Source organism: Camelus ferus, chromosome 21 (genome assembly GCF_009834535.1).
Source record: "Camelus ferus isolate YT-003-E chromosome 21, BCGSAC_Cfer_1.0, whole genome shotgun sequence".
NCBI classification, from domain to species: Eukaryota; Metazoa; Chordata; class Mammalia; order Artiodactyla; family Camelidae; genus Camelus; species Camelus ferus.
Window position 1 is genome coordinate 22,048,100 of NC_045716.1, and position 23,205 is coordinate 22,071,304.

General features: G+C 56.8%; 2 protein-coding genes across 4 annotated transcripts; both read right to left on the bottom strand.

Annotated features, from left to right (window-relative positions):
* Positions 1 to 1,409: 1,409 nt before the first annotated feature.
* EFNA3 (ephrin A3) lies at positions 1,410 to 10,120 on the bottom strand. 2 transcript variants are annotated; one of them, XM_032464141.1, is made up of 5 exons: positions 9,933 to 10,119; positions 3,575 to 3,888; positions 3,021 to 3,086; positions 2,756 to 2,833; positions 1,410 to 2,539 (listed from the first exon to the last, which is right to left on the bottom strand). In XM_032464141.1, exons 1-5 carry the CDS (start codon positions 10,058 to 10,060, stop codon positions 2,409 to 2,411), a joined length of 717 nt encoding a protein of 238 aa, XP_032320032.1. In that variant the 5' UTR covers positions 10,061 to 10,119; the 3' UTR covers positions 1,410 to 2,408. The 2 variants fall into 2 exon arrangements, with proteins under 2 accessions (XP_032320032.1, XP_032320033.1); XM_032464142.1 differs by lacking the exon at positions 2,756 to 2,833 and having other exon boundaries at positions 9,933 to 10,120.
* Positions 10,121 to 18,969: 8,849 nt separating this feature from the next.
* EFNA4 (ephrin A4) lies at positions 18,970 to 23,184 on the bottom strand. Of its 2 annotated transcripts, none has more exons than XM_032464145.1 (4): positions 23,000 to 23,184; positions 20,562 to 20,857; positions 20,110 to 20,175; positions 18,970 to 19,707 (listed from the first exon to the last, which is right to left on the bottom strand). In XM_032464145.1, the coding sequence occupies exons 1-4, from the start codon at positions 23,110 to 23,112 to the stop codon at positions 19,571 to 19,573; spliced, it is 612 nt and encodes a 203-aa protein (XP_032320036.1). In that variant the 5' UTR covers positions 23,113 to 23,184; the 3' UTR covers positions 18,970 to 19,570. The 2 variants fall into 2 exon arrangements, with proteins under 2 accessions (XP_032320036.1, XP_032320034.1); XM_032464143.1 differs by having other exon boundaries at positions 18,991 to 19,707; positions 20,110 to 20,178.
* Positions 23,185 to 23,205: the final 21 nt, after the last annotated feature.

Consider the following 23,205-nt stretch of genomic DNA (forward strand, 5'->3'; position numbering starts at 1 on the left):
ATGTCGTCGGAAGCCATGAAAGATTGGATGAATGAGCCGACATTTTCAAGTCTTGTCTCCAGGTAGGGAGCCTCAGACTAGGGCCCTCAGACAGGGCCAGGACCTGCCCTCCCACCCCCACTCCTCCCTGCTCTGCCAGCAGGAAACCTACCCTCTCCAGGGTCCAGCTGAAATTCCAGTTCCCATATTTTCTTAATACAGAGGGAGAGAAGACACAGTGCCTACCACCCAGAGATTCACAAGGCAGCTGGCAAGAGCCACGGGCACACAGGAGGGGCACTCACCCAGGACCCAGCCTGTCCACACAGTGCCGATTAGAGAACTCAGTTGGGATGGAGTCCTAAGAGTACACAGCTTGGCAATGAGGAAAAAGGCCCTCCCTCCCTGGGCCAGGGCACTTGGATGGGCAAGTGAAGCCTGGATAGATTTTTAGCCCCTATTGGTATCCTCCCCCTACCCCCAAGGTGCCCACCTGTATAACCCTGACCTCACCCAGCCTGGGTGGGGCTATGGCTCCTGAGAAGAGGCCTTTGCCTGCTTCGTCACTGTCCCGTCTTTTGCCTTCTGTCCCCCACTCTCCTGACGGATGCAGGGTGCTGTATTATGTGTGGCCCCAGCACCAGCAAACTCTCAGACTTTTGGCCACAATGTTTTAAATGAAAAAAAAAAAATTACAAAGGATTATAAAGAAAACCAATTATATTGAAACACAGTCATCAAAACATTTACATTTTTGGGGTATAGTAATATATATGCTTCTTTATTAACACATTAGAAACAAGATCTAACAACTACGGTTATTTCAAAGGAGTGATGAGAGTAAATTATATTTTGAGATATCTTCAAAAACTATAACGCAATCTGAACACATCTGTGATTTCTGTTAGTTACAAAGTCACAGGCACTCTTAAAACTATTGCGGCTCATTGCCCAAGTACATAAGAGGATGTTAAATTTCAGTTACAGGAGAGTAAAAATAAAGATATATATATATATTTTTTCCTATCTAGGTTCACAGCCCCCCTGAAATCCACAGACCCCAGTCAAAAACCTCTGGTTACAGAATCGAATGGGAAGAAAAGGAGAAAACCATCACTGACTGAGCCTTATACTCCCTCTGCCATTTAATCTTGACACCAGCCCTGTGAAAGATATATTAGAACCCAAACTTCCTGATGAGATACTTGAGGCTCTAAGAGGTTGACCAAAGTCATCCAGGCCCAGCTTAGAAACTCCTGTTTCTCCTTCCACACAGAGCTGCCTCCTTAGAGGAGATGAGCTACAGAACAAGGTGTTCAGTTGACCCTTTGGCCCCAGAGTCCCCTCCCCTCCCCAGGCCCTGTGACCTGTGGGGTTTATTTAAGCAGTGTACAGAAAGGTGATGGACCCTGGAAATCACACACACTCAGTTATTTTTATCTCCAGTTTATTTTTTTAGACTAAGAGCAGAGTATGAAAGTCACAGCCAAAGCACTTGAAAAAGGCCCAGGAGGATGGGTGGGGACCACAGAGGATGGGCAGGGCAGGGTCTTGGGAGTTGAGTCCTGGCTCAGGGCTGGAGGGGAGGGGACGTTGTTGTCTCACGGTCTCCAAAAGTGTCTGTGCGTTGCATAGGTCCTGTCTTCACAGAAGACAAAAGGGGCCAGGGGGTCCCCCAGTGGGGGGGCCTAGCCTGGTGGGGAAGGGGTCTGAAGCTGGAAGGGGAAGTCAAGGAAGGTCAGGAGGTTAACGAGGGGGAGGGACTCTGTCCGTCTGTACATTATATATAGAGATATAGAGTCTGTACATGCCTGCCTGGCACCCCAATGCCCACCCCTTGTCACCCTTGTCCACTGCCCACCCCCCAAGGGGTGTCTAACTTGTAAACTTGGATTCAATCCAAACCACAATCCTGGGAGTGGGAGTGGGGGGAGGAGGACGTGCTTATTGCTGTAAACAGGGGAAGGGGGCAGCGGACGGTGCCACCCCCTCGCCCATCTAGTCCCCTCCCCATGTTCTGCCCCTGGAAGAGAGTGATGAGGGTGTCTCCCATGCTTCGATTTGCTCTCTCTGGGGCACACCTGTCTCTCTGGCGGGACAAAGGAGGAGGGCACCAGGGGTCAGAGAAAGGTACCAGGGGGCAGGCAGTCCTGGGCACTACCCTTTATGGCCCCCCGGTTTGGTACCAAACATTACCAGAGCCACAAGGCCACCTGGGACCCGTGGCTGTCCCTGCACCCGGTCCACTGCAGTGCCCTACGAGGGGGAGGGGGCAGAAGGGGCGGGCACAGATGCATGGTGCAGACCCCACTTCAAGCCATCGGAGGAGGGGTCTAGAGCCCACGACTAGGCTTCCCTTGGAGAGGCCAAAGGCTCCCAGCTCTGTCCCAGCCTCGCCCCATCTCTCCCTGTTAAGGGAAGGGGCAGAGCTAGGAGGCCAAGAGTGTCATAAGGAAGAAGGCGATGCCCACCGCCAGGGGCAGGTGTTCCCGCTTGGGGCTGGTCCCGCTGATGCTCTTCTCAAGCTTGGGCACCTGGGGGTTCTCTCCCTCAAAGTCTTCTGTGGAGAGATTAATAGACAGACTGGTGAGGGTTGGGCTGCGCGCCGGGGTGGGGGCACGCGGCAGCGGCAGCGGCAGCAGCAGTGGAGGGGGGGACGTGACCACGGGGTGGGGAGGATCGGTGCCCCCGGGGGAAAGACATGCAAGGTGAGCAGGCACTGGGGAGGGGGCTGCGGTTCCAGCAGTGGCCACCAGAGGGCGCTGCGCAGACTCACCCAGCACGTTGATCTTCACATTAGGGCCCATGGTGAACTGGGGGAGAGTGGGGACCGGCTTCTCCCCGGAGTGCGATGCTGCGGGGTGGGGTGCGGGTGGGGAGAGAGGAGGGGAAGAGTCAGGGCCAGGATCCCCTCCCTCTGCTACAGCTGGGGAGCGAGTCCCCCTCGCCTGTGCTCTCCGCCCCCACCCCCAGGAAGCCAGGGGAGCCCCAAAGCAGGGGAGCTGAGGATGGGGTCGCAGCTGGGAGCCGATTATACTCACTGGAGGCGCAGCAGACGAACACCTTCATCCTCAGACACTTCCAGTGCAGGTTGTGGGTGGGCGTGGCTGGAGAAGAGACTGGGCCTGAGTCCCTTTCTCCAGATTTACACCCCATGCCCTCCTCGCTCAGAAACTCTCCTTCTCTCCCCCTCCAAACTGCCCCTCTTGGGTAGTGTCCTTCAGAACTTCCTCCACCCTTTGGACATTGGTTGGGTGGCTCCGCCGTCTGCCTTAGAAACCCCTTGGGTCCCGCCCCTCAAGAAACAATGACCCCTGAGATCCCGCCCCCTGGAATGTCTCTCACAGAAAGTGACTCTGCGACCCAAACTTCAGATTGTCACTAAACTCCTTCCCTAACCTCATGACCCTGTCTGAGCTAGAACCCCGAAGGCCGCAGGACCCACGCCTCATCCCGAGGTATCACTCCTATCATTCCTACTGACGGAGACCTTGTGCCTGCCGCGTCGGACCGCCCCCGGCCCCTCGGGACTCCACCCCCTGGCCAACACTACGACTCTCTTAGGCCCCGCCCCCGCCCGCCGCCCGACACTCACAGATGTAGTAGTACTCGTGGCCCGCATGGAACTCGTAGCCCAGAGAAAAGGCGCTGTAGCGCTGGAACTTCTCCGAGAACTTGATGGGGCTGTGGGGGGCGTGCGGTCGGTTGCACTCCCAGCGCTTGAAGCCTTGGCTGGCGTTGCAGGTGCGGTAGCCCGCCCGGCTCACCATATACAGTACGTACTGCTCCGCCCCGCCTCCGGGCCCTGGCCCCGCCCCGGGGCCCACCCCTGAGCTGTTGTAGTGGGGGCAGTAAATATCCAGATAATCGTTCACATTCACCTGCACCGTGTAGCCCTCTCGCCGCAGGCTGTGGGGAAAGGAAGCGGGTCAGAGAGAAAAAAACCCAAAGCCAGGCCGCTTTCCACCTCACCGCTCCGCAGACCTTCCCCAGGGTCTTAGGAGCCTCCCGGCTTTTTCTTCTGAGCTTCCTCTCTTCTCAGTCCCTGTCTCTGTCCCCAGGGCCCTAGTGCCGCCAGTTCCCGCACTACCCTTCCCGGCCCACTCCTTGTTCTGCCCTTCTCCCGGTGGCCACCAGAGGGTAGCAAAGGCGCAGGGAAGCCCAGCCGGCCTCCAAAGGAAAAGAGGCGGGGGAGAAGGGTGGAGGGAAGAAGGGAACGTATGCTTTGGTTACCACAGAAACGGCGCGGGCCCCTGCGACTCCTAGACCCAGGCCCGGATTTCCTCCGTCCACCCACCATAATTCACTAGACGGGAGGAGGGATAGAAGGAAGGGAAGGGAAGGGTGAAAGTGGGAGGAATCCCTTCGGAGGGATGCACACAGTCCATCGCCTCTCCCAGCATGCTTTCCTGCTGCTGGCAGTCCACCCCCGAGGCCAGTCCGACAGGACCTGCCCTCACATACGCATGTATGGAGGCTTCATGCATATACACGCATAAGTTCTATGGCGCACACACAAATATGTCCACCGCCCCCACATAGGCGGCATACACATAGTAAAGCTAGGTGGTATGTGTGCATGCCAGTATTGGTTGACCCCAGTAATCTCAAGCTCTCTCCTGCCCCTCCCATACACACATACTGGCACATGCTCTCTACAGTATGACTGGCCTCTGTATCTTAAGTCCCACTGACCTCCACCCTGAGGCCACCGACAATTAGATCCCCAATAATGTGACACAAGAGATCAGGGAACTAAAGGACTCAACACCACGGCTCTAAACAGTGTCATGCCAATCAGCCAAAACTCTGTCTCTATACACCTCCTTCCTCAACCTGGGCACCAATGCCCCCTTCATGATGCTGGGCAGAGTGGTGGGCATAGTGCCCAGACAAGATGGCTGTGTCTCTTACTTCCCTGATCTTTCTATGGGCAGAAAAGCAGATGCTGGGTCCCTTGTAATCCCCACTTGCCTTGCTAGTTACCATCAAAGTGCTGGTCTTAATGTCCCTGATGGTGGTACTGAGTGGTGTGGGGATGGGGGAAACATCTGAATGGAGAAAGAAACTCAGAGAAGTAGGCAAGAGTTTCCCCTGATTTCCTTAGCATAGGAATGCACTAGGAATGCACACACCTTGGCAGAGAGAGAGGACTGTGGTGAACACAGGAAGGCATAGGGTGCTGGGCAAAATGTCAAATCACTGGGGTCCCTGGTCTCTGGGAACTCCCTGAGGGGAGAGACTGGCTCCCAATGTTGCCAGGCACCTCCCAGTTCCACAAACAGTAATTAGACCCATTAGAGAAACAAGCTTGGAGGTCTCTGCATGGGGTAGGGTCTTGAGGGTCCCTCCTCTTGGCTTGTACCTTGGCTGTACCCCCCCCATACACTCCCTTCCAAGCATAGCACAATGGCTCATAGGTAAGAGCTGGTGCTTCAGCACTTCAGTAAGAATGGGCACAGCCTTTTTGAGTCATCATGAATGCCACCAGCCCCACTCAGTTCCCATGGGAGTGATGGGTCACTCTGACTCCTCCCTGGCCCTGGCACTCAGGTGGGCAGGAGTCTTGGCCTAGGGCATTGGGAGCAGGAAAACGGGTTAGACCAGGCCTGGCTCCCAGCCACCACCCAAGGTTTGCCTCTCTATCCCCAAGTCCAAAGTCTACTGTTCCTCCCCACAGGCTTTGAGGAGGGGGCCACCGGTGGTAGGGTGCCAGACCTGGAGTAGCTGCACAGCCACAGTGGGGCCTCTGTCCTTGAGCCTCACCCAGGTTTCCAGCCCTGCTCTGAAGTAGCACCTTTCTAGGGCATTGCCCAGTTTCCCCGCAACACACCCTGATCCAGCAGGGAGTAAACCAAAGCCAGAGCTATTCCTACAGGTACCTTAGTTTCCTCAACACGGAGGGAGGGGACTAGCTTTATAGGAAGGTTGCTGAGTGACCACAAGTGAAGAGAAGCCACCACTTACTTATCCCTGGGTGGCAGGAACAGCCCCTGAAATGCCACCCCTCCAAGCCAGGCATTTGGGAGAAAGAACTGCCTGTGAAGGGCTGTGCCCAGATGGTATTTGGTGGGCAGGGGGCAGAAGGGCTGGATGCTAGGAATCCCCAGCTACAACTCCTGGGAGACCTGGGGTGGCAGCTTGGCTTGGGCCCTTAAACTGAATCTGTCATCCTCCCAGCCTTGGCAGTGAAGAGGGTGGTGCCGCTAGGCCCTGGCCTAGCTCCACAGCGAGCCCCTCCTCCAGGGCCGCACCTCCTTAACCTAGAGACACACGCCCAACCCCCGCCCTGCGGGAGGAGGGGGCAGGCTGGGATCAGGGAACTGGGTTGTGCCTGCCCCTTCGAATAGTTCTCTATTCTTCCTCACTTCATCCTCTACTGGCCTCCCACTTCTCTCGCAGAAAGGCGAGTGTCAACACTGCCCACCTGGAGGGGATGCCCACCTCATCCCATTATTTCATCTCTCCGGGCTCTCGCCGCCCCCGGTGCGCATTCCGACCCCTGCCTTTCACTCCTTGAGTACCCCACCTGCTCGAGCCTGGTTGGGTGGGCGGCGGGGGAGCGGGGAAGGAGCAAACCTCTCCCCCCGGGGCAATTAGGGGCATGTAAACAGGGTGTCTAACAAGACCAGGGAGTAGTGAAAGGATCCCAAGGGATCCTGAACTTGTTAAATCCCTGCCCCCACCCCTAGACGCCAGGATGTAGAGCTAAGGAAGTGGAGGAGGGATAAAGACATCGGACCCTGGTTCTCCTCCCCTCTAGCGCGCGCCCCCGTGGCCGCGCGCCGCTAGCTCCAGCAGGCGAGGCTGGACCACGTGTGCGCGGCGTGGGGTCCGCGCGCCTGGGCTGGGTGGGTGGGTGGCGGGAACGCTCGCGGGGCCGCGTGTGCACGCTGACACCCCCGCACCCCTCCGGCGCCCTCTGACTCCGCGCGCAGCTGGACTGGGTCTTGCCAGCCGGGGACTGGGCCCCGGGCTTCTCCGGCCGGCGTCGGGTGGGAGAGAATCAGCGCGCCCCACATCCCCGCCCCTCCTCCCTGCGACAGAGGCAGAGGCGGCGGCGGCGAAGGTTTATTGATCTGCAGCGGCGGAGAAGAGCGAGAGACCCGCCGAAAGCGAGACACACAGAAACCAAGTGAGAGGGAGACGCACACCGAGAGCGGAGATGAACAGAGATCGGATTCACTGAAAGGGGAAAAGGAGTGAGACACAGCGGGAGAGGGGGATCCAGAATCGAGAGAGAGGGAAGAGAATGAGAACGGAGAGAGATTTGGAGAAAGGGAGAATCGTAGAGGCCGCTCCAGAGAGGCCCACAGACAGCAAAGACGGAGACCGAGAGACGCAAAGGAGAATATTAGGGACAGGGAAAGGGTTCAAGGCAGAGATTCGGGGACAGGGAGAAAAAAAACCAACAGGGACGTAGAAGAGCCTCGATAAATATTTGTTGAGTGAATGTATGAATGAGAGATAAGCAACAGAAACATTTCACAGATAAAGAGACAGGCAGACAGCCTAGAGAAAGATGTTCCTGAGGCCTCTTGAGATAGGGGAGAATACCAACACACTTGCTCAGTTCTGCAAAGAAATGATGCACAGGCCTGGGCGCAGGTATTTGGCCATCGGCCTATCCTACCCCCTGCAATTCTAATCCCGGCTCAGGGAATCCCTCGACCTCACATTCTCATGCTTTCCTCCAGCATAGGTCCCCCATCCCTAGTTTCTAGGTCAGGTTGGGAACAAGTCTCGCCTATTCCAGAGGACCAAAAGGAGGGGGTGAGTGGAGGGTAGGGGGCCAGATCATGGTCGATGTGTAGGGCACTGCCCCCAGGTCGGTCAAAGAGGCCACTGCACGTGTCCCACCAGCACCCACCCACGTGACCCCAGGAGGTGGGGTCTTAAGACCCTCCCCACGTGACCCCCAGGGACAGAGACCCTCGGCACGTGAGGGGGGTAAGAGCTAGGAGCCCAGCTCACGTGACCGGGGGGAGGGGGCGCGGGAGCCTGTGGCTCGGCCCGGCCCCGCCCCCAGCTCCCTGGCCCTCTCCACTCCCGGCTCCGGAGCACGTCGCTCTCACGATTTATGGGGCCGCGGCTGCCGCAGTGAGGGAGCCGGGGAGCCCGGGCGCAGCGGCAACAAAGGCGGAGGAAGCGAGGCGGGGGCGGCGGCGGCCTCCCGGCCCGGTACGCGCCCCCTCTCATCTCTGCCGGTCCAGACCTGCGGGGGAGCAGGGAAGACAGAAAGGAGCTCTCGGAACACGGGTTCCCCCACCCCCTTCCCAGGACTTTCACCTGCGGCCAGGTGTATGCGGGGGAGGGGATCCCGATCTGCAACATCCCCTCTTCCCCCATCCCCCGCTATTCCTGCATCCCCGGCTCCGGGTTTCCCTTAAGAACGTGGTGGTGCCCTGATGGTGGGAAACCCAGGGTCCCTCACCTGCATGGTCTCCACTCCCCGCCAGACTCTAGCGGGGCGGGGGGCGGACGTGTGAGTCTTTGGGAGGGGGATGAGCTAGACAGAACAGGAGAGTCAGCCCCCAGCGCCCCCCGGAGTTCTCTGAGTCCCGCTCCGGGGAGGAGGGGCCATATCCCCACCCCCGAGGTTTCCATGGGAAGCGAGAAGGGGGCGTCGTTGGCTCATCCCCACCCCCAGTCTGACACTCCGGGCGCAAGGAGGCAGAGAGGGGGAGGCGCAGAGCCCCAAACAACAAAGAGCGGAGCAGCAAGCGGCAGCCCCTCCCCCAGGAGGTTGGGGGGTCGCGGCCGCCCGACCCTCCCTGTCCTCTCCCTTGGGGCCTCGCCATTTGCTCCTGAGTCGCCCCCCGGAGTGGGGAGCCAGGGGCAGTGCCGCCGCTGCCGCCTGAGCAGGTGTGACAGTGACCCCTGTGTCCCCAGGGATCCCCCCAACGCACAGACACACACGGAGGCGGCCAGGGTGATATATACGGTGGCTTGGCGGAGAGGAGAAGACAAGGGCAGCAAGGGCTGAGCAGAATGAGGAGCTGGACCCGCAGCCGGCACCCAGCCGCTGAGCCACACACCCCGGGAAACCACAGGGCCGCCCTGACACCCGCCCAGACCGCGGCGGCGCCGACAGCCACCCCAGCCGAGACGGGGCCGACCACGCGGACAGTGACCGCAGCCCCCTCCCCGACCCGTCGCCCGCTCCCACCCCCAGACGATCTCCGACGCAGACACACAAATCACACATTCAGACACACGCACACTGACAGCCGCGCACTCCTGCTCACACTTGGAGCCACACGCTGTCCCCAGCCCGGGCGTGTGTGTGCGTGTGTGACACGCCGACATCTCCTTGCCTCCCTCCCTTTCGCCAGTGCCCCATGTTCCCATCCTAACGAAGCAGCACCTCCAAAGCCCCCTAACTTGGCGACCCAACCCCAGTTCACCCCAGTGGATCTTATCCATACAATCAGGGCAGCCAATTCGCTTTCGTTCTGAGGAGGTGCTGGGTCGGACGGACTCCTTGCCTCAGCTCTAAATCCCACTTTTAAAAGCAAGAATCATAGACAGAACCCCTGGAAACCCTCATAGCTGAAAACAGGTCATCCCTGGGCCCCCCAGGTGCGGCGGCCTATTCCCAGCACACTGGTACTCCCAAACCCCAGACCGGCCGAAGGGGTTGAAGATGAGGGGACTATCGGGAAGGGTGAGCTATTCCAGAGGCGAGTGTGGAGAGAAGCCAAGGTTGGGTGGGGTGTACCCGAGAAGCCTCCTCCGCACGGCCCAAGCCCTGGTTACTATACCTTAACCTCTTTCAGGCATCCCCCCTCCCCGAGTTTCATAGACGCCCACAGAGTGTGTCCCCCTCTCCCTCGCCTCCTAGCCCCTAGCTGTGGTCTCTCAGGACTCCCACCCCAGGTTCCCCCAGGACTTCCCGGGCCTCCCCTTCTCATTGACGCGGGACGCCCGGGCTCCCTGGGTCCCCGACTCACTGCTGGTTGGAGCTGTTCCAGTACACCGCATGCCGGTTTCCCAGCGCCCCCCCGGGCCCCTGGGCCAGCAGCGGCAGCAGCGGCACGGGCACAAGCAGCAGCAGCAGCAGCAGAGGAGCCGCCGCCATCCCCGGAGCCGCCGCCGCCGCCGCCCCCCGACTGAGCCCCGCGCTCCCGGCTTCTTGCTTCCCAGCTCCCTGCTGCCGCCGCCGCCGGCCCCCGAGCCTTAGGCCACGCCCCCTGCCCGGTCCTCCGCCTTCCCGGGCGCGCCCCCGAAGCCCCGCCCCTGGCGCGCTCCCGCCAGGCTCCGCCCCGCTGGGGCTCGGAGCGCGCGTGGCGCGTGGGAGGTGAGGACCGTGCTGCCCCCTCAGGAACAACCCTATCGCTCCTCGCCTCTCCCTCTTAGGTTTAATTTGCTGTTGCCCGTCCTGGGCCTTCTGCTCCCTAGTCGAGTTCCCATGAGAAGGATTAGGGAGGCCAAGACAGGGATCTGAATCTCCTGTGAACATTCATTTCTGGGATGGAGTGAAGGAGACTTGAAAAGAAGCTGGGGGTCCAGGACCACTTAATAAGTAGAACTAGACCCCATCCTTTCTGAACAATCTGGTCCTCTGCTCCCTCTGAGCCCCTTTTCCCATGTGCCTGAGGAGACAGGTGGGTGCTAGAGGGTGGCCAGAGGAGCCCTCAGCTGGCACTAAGAACCTGACAGCTGTTGACCTGAAGCCCCCAGCTGAGCTTGAAGCTTGTTTTTCTTGGAGGTAGCGTGGAGAAGCTCAGCTCCCAAGAATGTCAGTACTGGATGCTGGAAGGGCCTTTGGCAGTCCACAGCCCAAGGGGGAGGAGGGACTAAGGAGAGAGTCAGCTAGAGCTGAACAGGCTTTCCTTGGACATCTACAAAGGATTCTTGACTCACACTTAACCAGGGCCCCCTCCCAGCTCAGCCAATGGTGTCCCCAGGCATTCTCACTCCTACTCTCACAGACGCTGACAGGAGGGCAGAGGGCAGAGCACCTTGGGTTCCAGCTCTCATCATAGTCATTGTTCTCACAGTGACATCCAAACCCAGACATTACACACACACATTCAAAAGAAAAGGCACAGACACCTAGAGGCAGAGAACATAGAAATGAAGGCATCTGACACAGACATACAGACACACAGATAACCCCTCAGAGGAACACATAGGTAAAGGTACTATCAGGCAACTAGAGATCTAGAAACACAGGGATTAGGTGCACAGAGACATAGATGCACACACCCAGACACATGCACGCACACAGTGACTCACACACAAACCCACTGCACCCTTTGACACACTCACACTCAGATCTGCTTTCTCCTCTTCTCTCTTTTCCTATGAAGTAGAAGTTGAGGGAAAGGGTCTAGAATCCTGACCTAGGGGGTGTCCACTCCTCATCCCCTTTTATGGAAAGGCTCAGGCTAAGAGTGACCAGGGGGACCAGGTCTCATACCAGACTCCCAATCCAACCACCTGTGCCCAGGGTGACAGGTGTGATGTTCTTTTCTTCTTACTGCAGGAGAGAGGACATGGAGGCACCCTTTATCTGCTTATTGTTGGCAAGACAGTGGTCCTGACCACAAGTTAGCCTCAGCTGCTGGATTTAGGGGAGGGGCAGTGCCATCCAGAATCGGCCCCGTGCCTAGCTACTGCCAGGCAAGAGCAGGTTCTGTCCTCCCTGGACCCCTCTCCATCCCAGGAGATCTCTCCCTTCTCAGGAGCCGGAAAATAAATTAGGTCCCTTGGGGTGGGAATGGGGGACACTGCAAACAGCGCTCCTTCCCCCAAGGCTCCTCATCCCCAGGGAGATTTGTTTCACCCAAATGATGCTGAGCTGCCTACTCCAGGTGCTACAAATCCCAGCCTCCTCCTCGCCTACCCACATCCCTGCTCTGCAAATGGACGCTTCTCTGTAGGGCCCATGGTTGGCAAAGAGGCTGCCCATATTCATTCGGAGTGGGAGCTTGCTGGTTTGGTCTAGGACTTTAAATTCCATTTTAGAAGACCTGAGTATGGAATCTAGGTCCCACTTAAGGATTTGGGACCTTTTATATAGGGCTCAGATACTCCTCCTTAGAATCTAGCACTCCCAGCCCCCAGCCCCCAATAATAACTGAGCCCTTTCTAGAATCTGGAGCCCTCTCTATAGGATTTATTTTTCCTATAGGATTTAAACAACTCTCTCTATGGGGTCTAAGCCACTGGTTTTTAAGTTCTGAAACACTCTCTATAGGGCCCAAGCCTCTGTCCTTGGGATCTGGTGCTCTACTGGGGCCTCTATCTAAATCAGCTACTGGCTGACTTTGGCTTTTGTGTGAATCAGAAAAGCCACCTCTCTATGCAGACCCAGTCTTAGGGTGCATCTCTTGGCTAGTGGTGCCTTTGTGCAAAATCAAAGGTATCGCTTTCTTCAGTGGGAGGTGGCCCTATGTGTCTCCCCATCTTAGTAAGGGAGCTTGGCTGATGGCCCCTACTACTCCTTGGGTGGCTCCTTTGCACAAATAGCACAACTGTATGTGGCAGTTCTGAATATAGGATGTGTGCTTCCAGCTCTCATGGTTAGGCCTGTCAGGAGGCCTCAGTTCATGGGGTCTGGGCTTCTCTAGGGTTTAGGTCTCTGTATATAAGATCTGGGCCACTGTCCACATGCCTGGGACCTGATCTGAAGCCTGGGCCTCTTTCTGTGGCATCTGGGTCATGGAAAGTCTCAGGCCTTCATCAATGGGATCTAGGCCTTTGTTTATAACTGTAACTCAAATCTTATATGTGACCCGCAAGGTGTATATTTTGCATTTGCAATACAGTATACACACACATACATACATTAACATATGACTGAAATAATAAGTATCATGAAGCAATACTTTTCCTTATTGCAGAGGATGCACTGTGATATTTTTCCTCTGTTCTAGTCTTAATTTATTTTTAAATAAAACGAAAAGCTTGTTAAGACCCAGAAAACTGATTCCTTGATTTTATCAACCTTAATGGTTCACAATCTATAGTTTGAAACACTGGTATCTAAGGCCTGGGCCAGGACTGGCACCTCTCTGTAGGGTGAGGGCCTCTGTGGAGGCTGGGGTTCTCTCTGTGGGGCTGATCCTCTCTCTCCTGGGCCTCAGGCCCCTTTTCTTCTCTCCTGCAGCCCTGCCTACATTTCCGTCCAACCCCAGGCTTGCCAGTACACTGCTGGCTGCTATGTTCTCTCCAGGGGCACTGAACTCAGGCCCCTGGGAGTTCTCTGAACGCAGTGCCTTACCCGGCCCCTGTCCCCCTGGGGCCAAGGAAGCTGGGAGCTGAACGGGTTGGGACAGAGGGAATACTCAGGCTGTGTGGCCCATGGGGCTCTCGGGAAATCGGGTGGCAACCACAGAGCTGAGCTGTGTTCAATAAATCATGGAGGCTAGGGCCTGGGGGAGGGGGAGGCCAGGGGAGAAGGCGGGGGCCATGGATAAATAATTCATTAAACAAATAAACAAGGAGCCTGTGAGAGGGAGGATCGGGCACTTGTGTGAGCGGGAGAGGCAGCCGCCAGCTCCAGACATGAAATATTCACAGGTTCTGCACCTTGCCCAGGGCCCTTGTGTGTGCCCCAGAGCAGGCAGCCTGTTGGTGTGGTCCTAACAGAGAAACCTGGGTGCCAACACGGAAGGCAGTGCACTTGTCTTCTGATGTCCAAGTGTGATGTGTGTGTCAGCATGGCTACCTGGTGCTCTAATGTCCATGAGTTGACATGGAACCACACACATGACAGACAGCAGGGAGCACGGGGCACTAATGTGTGGTCCAGGACACAGGAAGTTAGGATGCAGGGCTTGGTGGGTGAGGTCGGGGTGTAACAATCTCTGATTCTAGTCATGCCCTGATCCCTTAGATGAGTCCTGAAATGGAGAGGCATCTCTAGGGTGTTGCATTGGAGGTGTGTGTATGTGCCTCCTCTGAATGAGCTTCGAGAAAATCTAAGAGGAAGGCAGTAGGGTTTAGCAGTTAACAGGATGGGCTGGGGTTCCAATTCCATTTCTGCCATTCACGGGCTGTGCTAGTCACTTCACTTCTTTGAGATTGCTGTCTCATCCAGAAAACGGGATAATAATACCCTACCTCGAAGAACTGGTTGTGATGAGGATTAAGACCCATGTCTGGGAAGCACTTAGCACGGTGTTTAGGACCTATGAGGTGCTTGATGGATGGAGGCCTCCTCCTCATCATTATCTGAGGTCTGCCCACCTAGACTAGCTCCAGACTCAATTTTCCATTTGTTCTCTCTCATCTCCACGCCTCTCTAACAGCCATCATAGTGGGAGAGGTGACCTTGGGCTTGGGGAATAGGGATGGGATAGGAAAAGATTAGATGGAATAAGGGGGAGGGGAAGTTACAGCGAAAAATTTCACATCCTTGACAGTTTGAAAGGAGGTGTCCGTGACCTTCTCATCAAACCCCAGAGCCTCTCCCCTAAAACTCTCCCCAGATCCACATTCTCGTCTCTTTCCTGCCACCAAAATTTAGCTTTCTAGTAAGCAGCTACAAGGAAACCCCAGGAGGAATTGGGGTAGAGGTCTCTGAGTAGCATCACAATCTCTTCACCCCACCTCTTCCCACACTAGTCTTCAGTGCCAGAGCTCTAGCCCCTACCCTCTGCCTGTCAGTTGAGGGCTTCCCTGGCAAAGATGGCTATGTCTGGGCAAAACCCAGAGAAGTGGCACCCCAGAGTGGGTGGGGAGAATCCAGGCTGGAGAGAGCTGTGGAGGGCCAGGGTGGAGTTCCTGGGGCCTCCCAGTGGGCCCCAGCATTCCCCAGCCCTCTCGTGTCCCCTGGAAAGGATCCGCTCCCAGTGGGAGAGAGCCAGCAGACAGGTCTGAGCCGGCCGGCTCCTCCACAGACAGAAGAAGAACAGGCTGGGGGAGGGGGCCTGAGATCTTGGTGGGGAGTGGTGGCTGTAACCTCCACATCTCCGATGGGGAGCCAGGGGCAGAGGGGACTACGGCCTGGGCACACCCTACCATAACCTAGGGCCCAGCCCTTGCCTCCTTTGACCAGCCTGCTGCTACTTGGGTCGTCAAGGTCTGGGTCCCCAGGTGTGAAGATGGTGCCTGCCCACCACTTCCCAAAGAGCCAACATCAGTTTTCTTCTTCCCCTCCCCTGGGCTAGGCAGGTTCAGGCTAATCTGTGCCAGAGCTTCACAGCAAACATTGATCTGTAATAAAACCACAATGTGTGTTTGGGAGAAGGGATTCCAGATACAGAGAAATCCAGACAACTCACATGTACACTCACACACGTCCACACAGATGCAAAACATACAGTTCTGGGAGGGCAGACACCAGTAGTCCTGAAAACACTGCTGAACATGGGCTCGCACTTAGTCAAACACACAAGCATTATTAGTTCTACAAATCCCCTCCACTCCATAAATTTTGTCCTTCAAAACTCAAGCTTTCTGTGACAGTCCATTTCCCTTGTTCCTACAGCACTTTCTGCATAGCCCTATAACTGCATTTGCACTTGGCATCATAATTATTTGTTGGCCAGTTTGTCTTCTGGAGTAATGTGAAGAATCCTTAAGGGAAGGGGTCCTGTCTTGTGCAAGTGTGTATCCTCAGCATCTAGCATGCAGCCTGGTAGTTAGTCAGTAGGAATAGGTGAGGTACTTAATAAATAATTCTTGAATTGATGAACAGAAGAATAAATGCATTCTGACAGTGGGACACCCATACCTAGAATCCCTCAGAAGCACACAGAGCAAAACCAGTGCATGTTACTCATGCCTCTGGCCCCACCTTCTTGTCTCCAGGTCCCCTGACCTTACTGCCTCTTGGCTTCCTCAAAGGCCCTCCTTTCTCCCTCTTCACTCAGTGTGAGACCATAAATTTGAGTACCACCTGAGGGCTAGCAGGCAAGGTAAGGGTTAATGACACCTCATTAGTGCTTAATTGGAGGAAGGAAGCTGCCCTGGCACCAGACAGGTGGGCAGGCCTGCCTCTCACTGGAAGCAAGCATCCCTTGTTCCAGCACCCTGCTGGGCACGTGGGTGATTTGGGCCTGGAGACCCTCAACCCAGCCTGGGGCACCTCCCCCTACCATTTGCTTTGCCAATTTAGTCTCCAGGCAGTACAGACCAGCTCTCCCCATCTGTCGCAGAACATCCAGAGGAAGAGGCAGACTCCTTATCCTTTCTCCTTTAGTTGGTCTGTGCCCCCTCCCACCCCTGGACAGACTGGAGTCTGGGAGGAGAGGTGGGGTAAGAAACTGGATGACTGAGAGGTAAATTAGAGAGCCACTAAGAGATAGATTTGGGATACAGACAAGCGACAGAGCTGGGGGATGTGGAGATGTCTGCCCAATTTGACCTTAAACGAAGAGAATGCAAATGAGATGCAGACGATATGCAGATGAACGCGAGGATCTCAGAATTAACATTCTGGGTGGCGACAGCTCTGCACTCAGGACCCCAACGCTGTTGCCAATACTCCCCTCCTAAGCTTCCTGGGTTAAGTGGCACTGACCATTGCTTTGAGTAAGAAAAAGGATCTCAAGAAAAATGAGTGCTTGGTTGGGCTAGGGCTGCGGGACCTGGGAAACATAGCCCCACCGCCGCGTCCCCGCCCCCATCCCAAGCACCACCCAAGCTGCCTTTGAAGCACTAGCAAAGACCACTCTCCAGGTTACGCTCGGACGCACCGTCGGTTGCTATGGGGACCCCCTCCTCGTCCAGGCCTGAACCAATGGGCATCACCGCTGATGACCTCATGCCCCAGGCCCCGGGATTCTACTGGTTATTTGGAACTCAGCGTGCCCTTCTCCAACTGCGTCACCGCTGGGGATCCCCCCGACCCCAGCTGGTGTGGCCAACTGAAAAGAAGGACGCGCTGGGAGCTCACAATTTGCTGAATGAATGAATAAGGAAAGGAAGGAAGGAATTAATGACAGGGTAGAAGAAAAAAGGGAGGGGTTACATAAAAAGACCAAAACTTCAGAGTTTAGCCTCTAGGGAAATATTTTCAACCCCAGAGAGTGTGGAGCAGGATGCAGGTCGGAGACTCAGGCTCTCAGGTTTTCGAGAGACACGGCGAGACAGAGTGATGCAAAGATGAGGGGAGTTTTCGGATGGTTTGGGAGAGACTAGGACAGGCCCAGCAAATTGAGGGCCCCACCCACGGCCATCTAGCGCCACTGAGTTTAGGGGAGATCGGTGACGCCCCAAAACTTGCAGATCTGCCTAGCCTCCTGGAACCGCGCCCCGGAACACGCCTCGAGGACTTCTCATGGGTAGGGCTCAGTCCCGGAAGGCCGCCCAGCGCCTTTGGCCCATCTAGGCCCCATGAGCGGGCTTAGCTCTCGCTTTTCTTGCCGACGCGCCCCAGGACTGAATCAGTTGTCCGCGCAGGGCCCAGCTTGTGAGGAAAATGAGTGTAGGGAAGCGCTGGCTTGGCTTGAGACCTGCGGCCAGCGGGCCTGAGTTTGCGACCCCCCGCCCAACCCCCCCAGGTGTCCGCTCTCACACCTGCAGGGAGTTGGGCGGCTGGCAAGGGCATGTGTCTGTGTCAAGTGTGCCCTTCTGCCTGGGAGTGAGGGCGTGTGTCTGAGTGCGTGGAAAGCTGACTGGGCCCCGCGTTTCTTTCGCACATGCGTTCTTATCAGCGGCGGATCCGCGCACCTGCCACAGACGCAGGAGCGAGCGCGCCCCTGCTTGGGGTTGTTCTGAGCACGGTGAGACCCCCACAGTCCTCAATGCAGTTCAGGGGCTCTAACCAGTCGTCCCTGGCCTGCCCTGCCTTTGGTTTCACTGAAGAGGGGAGGAGGAGGCAGTACAGTGGTTTTCTAGGGCGACATATAGACAACCTCCTGGATGACAGTAGAGACTGAACTCGAACTCAAGATCAGAAGACTGAGCCTACAGCTCATCCTTCAGCTCAGACACCACTCCGCACACCAGCCTCTGGCCCCCACTAAAGATCGTGTTTTGGGATGAAGGCCCTGATACATGAATACGCAGGCACATGCACCTACCGACGTGGCATTGTATGAAACTGGCCTCGAATGGGGGAAGGGTCGACTCGTGTCTGTTCTATCCGCGGTGCTGTCCTCCATCCCAGACCTCAGCCAGAGCAATGGAACTAACCCAGAGGGACCAGAGTCCGACCTAGGTGTGCAAGGAGGTGGGGCAGAGATTCGCAGTCTCCAGCATTTCGGTCTGGTCTGTCAGTCTCTGGACCTCCAGCACCCTCCGCACCCCCCCAACCCCCACCCCGCGCGTTCACACGCCGCCTCTTGCCGCCGCAGCCCTGCCGAGCTAATCAGCACAACATCCACCTTATCGATCGCTGGCTCAGTGCCAGGCGGGCCGGCTCCGTGCCAGTGGAGGCTGTGGGGCACTCCGGCGGGTACAGCATAGCTGCGGGGGAAGGGCCATCCCTTCCCTGGCTCCACCCAGGGCACCTTTCAGAAAGAGGGCCCCAGTTAAGCTTGGGGGGTACCATAGCCTTGCCTGCCAGAGGTGGAAGAAGACAGCGCGGGGCTGAGAGCAAAGTGGGCCCTCCCTCCTCGGCCCCACCCCCTCCTCCTTATAAACGCGAAGAACAAAGAGGCCACTGGGGAAGGAGGCTTTGATCTGACCCCACCTTCCCAGTTCTAGGCCAGGCACCGCCCAGACTGCCCTTGGGGGGCGGGGAGAAGGGGACACCCAACTCTCAGGGACCCAGGCATTCTGAAACCCAGGTGCTGTCTCTCTACTGGCCCTTGCTTTTGCCCCAATGCCCTGCTTGGTGCTACCACAACTTGGGCAGTGCCCCAAGAAGGTGGGCTGTCAGGAGCACCTGCCCCCTCCTCAGCACAGGAAGCCAGCTAGGGAGGTGGGAGAGGGTGCCAAGCTCCACAGCTGCTGCTGGCACCCACCCCACACTACCCAGAGGGGTGCCCACGGAGGCCTGGCATGGATGGCCTGGGCACAGCTGGCACGGAGGTAAGGCCAAGCCAAGCTGCAAGCAGAGACCACAGGGAGTCCCAGTGTCAGGGCAGGAGGCAGAGGGCAATGGGTTGGGGAGAGCAACAAAAATATGGGTGGTTTATTGAAGGTTTGGTCCAGACACTTACAAAAATACAAATTGGCATGAAATTCAACCTCATGGCAAGTCCGTCTTCACAGAAGACAAGTAGGTGACCCCCTGGGGAGGAAAGGTGCTGTCCCAGGGAAGAGGCCCACGGGGTACTGGGCACAGATGGCAGGCCTGGGCTGCTTCCTTGCCCTGGTCCAGCAGTCTACCTGTCCCCAGGTCGTTGGCCTTGGCCCCCAGCAGGCTCAAGGATCTGATCCACCGAATCCCAGTCTTCCTAGGGGATGGGATGAGAACATCAAAGCAGCTGACAGAGACCCTATGTTTGTCTCGCCTCTGCTCCAGGGTGCCCAGGGCTGTCTGCAGCTCCCCTGCTGCTCCTCCAGCCTATAATGAGGAGGCCAGCACCTAGAAGGGTCACTTCAGACCCTCTGACCTCCCCCATCACTCTTCCATCTTGTCTGTCTGTCTTGGCACTCCCAGCTCAGGTAGGTGGCAGGGGCCCTCTTCCAGGGAAGTCTTGGGAGGGCTCTGGTTCCTGGGGGTGGCAGGAAGGGTCCACTTGGCTCAGAGAACTCTCAGGAGACGTAGAATTGGGAGCAGCAGCAGCAGCAAGAGACAGAGTGGGCTGGGAGTGGCACCCCCTTGCCACCCTGATGTGCCACTCTCTCCAGGGCTCCCAACAGGATGGGCTGACTCAGGCTCTGTGAGGGGGAAGAGGTAGCATTGATGGGTCCTCCTGTTTCAGCAGCCCCTTCCCGCTCTCCCCATTAGCTGTGCACTCCCATCCCTTTCTTCAGGGTCTCCAGAACTAGCCAATCCCCTCTCATAAGCTACCACCTCGTCTTCTCTAAGCCTCAACTTCCAAGTCTCTCTCCAGTTACCATTAGAGACCACTGGTTCAGCTAAGGCCTTGAAGGGCCTTGACCCTGGAAATGCCATTCCCTTGGCCCAGCATAGAAGGTTGAAGTGGAAGCTCCCACAGGCTAAATGGGGCAGTGGAGGCCCCTCAGAGTTTGAGGCTCCCAGATGCTTCCCACCCTCCCCTCATTCCCGAGGGCCCCACACTAGCCAGATGGGTGGCTCCCATGCCCCAACCCACTCACTGTCCTCCTTGCAGCAGACAGACACCTGGAGCCTCAAGCACTGGCCAGGACTCTCCGGAGTTGGCACTGCTGGGTGGTGGGAAATCGGGAGGAAGAAGTCAGCACAGGCCAGTCTGCATGCCTCAGTCTCTGTTTCAAACCCTCTCAGCTTCTCTTCTCTCCAATTCTCTGGAAAGCTTTTCCTTATCTGGGGGCCACACCCAGGTGCCAGGCCCCACCTGTGACCCTACTCAGGTCCCCATTCCTAGCACCTCCTCCTTTCCCCTCCTCTCTGTGGGCTCACTCTAGATGTCCCCTAGCTGGGTCCTGGACTCAGGCCACCCCCACCCCCCCGGCCTGGCCTCTTTCCCTCACCCTCAGGCTCTCTGTCTTGACTGGTGACAGTGGCAGGTCACCCCACTCCTCTCCCCACCTTCTCCCAAGAGGCAGCCAGTGTGCCCTTCCTCACTCACAGATGTAGTAGTAGGTCTCTCCAGGCAAGAACTCGAAGCCAAGGGAGAAGGGTGTGAAGCGCTGAATCTTCTCTGAGAATCGAACAGGGCCAAAGGGAGCAAAGGGAAGGGAGCACTCCCAGCGCTTGAAGGCACCCGGCCCCTCAGCCCGGCAGGCCTCATAGCCTGGCCGGTCCACCATGTATAAAGCAAACGTCTCAGGGCCCTCAGGGGGCCCTGGACTCTCATAGTGAGGACAGAAGATGTCTAGGTAATCCTTGAGGCCCAGCTCCACCACGGCGTCTCCTCGAAGCAGCCTGCAGGCATAAGGTAGGTGAAGGCGGAGAGGCTTATAACACCACACACCTGGGGCATGAGGGTCAGAGATACCCCTTCCCAATGGTCCCTGCCAGACAACCCCCCACCCACTGGAAAGGGAGCAGCTTAGGAAGGCCTGAGTTCCCCAGACTGACAACTCTTGAGAGATGAAGCAAGTGCAAGAAATGGATAAGGTAACGGATCCACAAGTTCGGAAAGGTTAAGGGACTGCAGTGCCCCTAACCACATGGCTCAAATGTGAGAAGGCCACTCCCCACACCCAACCTTCTGAGTTGGAGCTGCTACCCAGCTCTCGAGCCCTCATGCCCAACACAGGGCCTGGCATAGCACTGTGCTTGATAAATGTGAGGTGGATGGCTGTTGTGAAGAAGCCAGGGCCCAGAGGCAAGGGGTACAGATCTAGGCCCACAGTGCAATCACAAGCTAGAGATGGAGACTGGGAACGGTAGCCTCACTGACAAATGCAGAGAGGGGAAGGCTGCCTTTTAAGACCTCAGTTCAAGGCTGAAAAGAATAACAGTGAAAAAAGAAAAAAAGAATGAGAGTGGATGGTGGGTACCTCCCTTTTTTCCCCCCTTTTGACAGGACTCCTTGTCCTGGCATTTCCTTAGTGCCTGACATGGAAGGGAGCCCCCTCCACATATTCCTCTAATCTTTGGCCTCCTCAGGACTCCCTTCCACCTCTTGGGAGCTGCCAGGGGGAGACAGCACATGTGGGAAGGGCTAGGACAGGCTGCCTACCCCTGCCCCCCACAGCCCCAGCATCAAATATAGCATGAACCATTTTCCCCCCTCCCCACTATACACAGAGCTTGACTTACTAAGGGCCCCCAACTATCCCTCAGTGGGTGGTCTGAGGACCACCTGCATCAGGAGTTCTGATTAGAAATGCAGATTCCACGGCTAAGCTCAGACCTACTAGAACACAAGCCAGGCCTTTGTATGTTTTGTTCCACGGCATCCTCAGTGCCTGGAAAAGTGTCTTGCACAAGGGCAGTGGTCAATAAATATTTGTGGATTAAATGAATAAGCCAGAAACCTCAGGGTTAGGGGCTAGGAACCTGAATTTTTAACAAGTCTTCCAAGTGATTCAGAAGCACTGGTCTGGAACAGAGAGAGGAATTCAGAGTTGGAGGACAATAGCTCTTAACACATAGCATTGGTATTGTAATGCCCTGTGTTGAAGCCTGCCCGCTCAAGGGTCCTTTGGGCTCCCAGAGGGCAGAGCCTAGGTTTTCTCATCTGTAATCCCCAGCACCCTAGCACAGGTCCCGGCACAGAGTACACAGTAAGTGTTAGTGAGTGAACAAATGAATGGAGTCACAGATTGTCTCAAGTAGAAAATCAGAAAGGAAAAGAGATGGAGAAAGCAGAGAGGCAGAGAGAATTGGGGAGGAGGATGGAAACAGGAAAAAATATCAAGGTTCAAAGGCAGGCAGCTCAGGACAGAAAAAGAAATAATAGTTTATATCTGTACAGCCTTCATCTTTTTCACACACATAACCTCAGTTAGTCTGGTTTCCCAGGTTACCAGGTATTATTAGCCCATTTTACAGATGAGGTTAAAGAGGTAGAATGATTTGCCCAAAGGTGATTCAGCTAGAAGGGCAGGTTCGAGACTGGACAGAAATAGAACGACTAATAACAACCGAGATGAAAGCAGAGTTACCGAATGAGATTGGGAGACAGATTGAGCGCCAAAGGGGAGGCCAAGCAAGCAGAGGAGTAACCCACGCTCTTTCACAAGAGTAGAGGAGCCCCCTCCCTCCCTCTCAAGTCCGCCAGCCCCAGCTCGGAAGGGAGAGAGGCTCGGGTCACTAAGAGAGAAGCCAGGGGGGCGGGGCTCAGAGTGCGGGCCGAGGTCCCCCAGCTCCCGGCGCCGAGACCCTACAGATTGCCTTCCAGGCTGGGGTCCTCCACTCACCCCTCAACGCATGTGGGAGGGGATGGGGGACCTGGGACGCGCCTCGCCCCACCCTCCTCCCCCGCCGGCTCAAACAAAGGAGCCCCGGCGCGCGGCTGGGCTCAGGCGGCGCCGCGCACAGAGCGAGCATCGGGCGCGCGCCCTGCCCGGGAACGCGCAGGCCCGGCTCGCGGCTCGCTGGGTTCGGCCCGGCTACCTGGGGTTACTGGAGTTCCAGTAGACCTCGTGGCGGAGGCCAGAGCCCCCTCGCAGAGGTGAGCTGAGGAGCGCGGCCCAGAGGACAGTCCGCAGCAGGGGCTGCAGCCGCATCGCCCCCGGGGTCTGGTCTGGTCTGGCCCGGCCCGTCCCGGCCCGCTTCGCAGTCGCCGCGAGAAAGGTACAAAGTGCGGAGGGGGGGGGGGT

What these genes read in the sequence shown, in the direction of transcription:
- EFNA3 (XM_032464141.1), bottom strand. Translation starts at nt 10,060, where the DNA reads ATGGCGGCGGCTCCTCTGCTGCTGCTGCTGCTGCTTGTGCCCGTGCCG. An exon ending in TGGAACAGCTCCAACCAGCA is followed by an intron (nt 3,889 to 9,932) that starts GTGAGTCGGGGA and finishes CTTTCCCCACAG; the next exon opens with CCTGCGGCGAGAGGGCTACA. An exon ending in CCACGAGTACTACTACATCT is followed by an intron (nt 3,087 to 3,574) that starts GTGAGTGTCGGG and finishes TCTCTTCTCCAG; the next exon opens with CCACGCCCACCCACAACCTG.
- EFNA4 (XM_032464143.1), bottom strand. Translation starts at nt 23,112, where the DNA reads ATGCGGCTGCAGCCCCTGCTGCGGACTGTCCTCTGGGCCGCGCTCCTC. An exon ending in TGGAACTCCAGTAACCCCAG is followed by an intron (nt 20,858 to 22,999) that starts GTAGCCGGGCCG and finishes TTATGCCTGCAG; the next exon opens with GCTGCTTCGAGGAGACGCCG. An exon ending in TGTCTGCTGCAAGGAGGACA is followed by an intron (nt 19,708 to 20,109) that starts GTGAGTGGGTTG and finishes TCCCCCTCACAG; the next exon opens with AGCCTGAGTCAGCCCATCCT.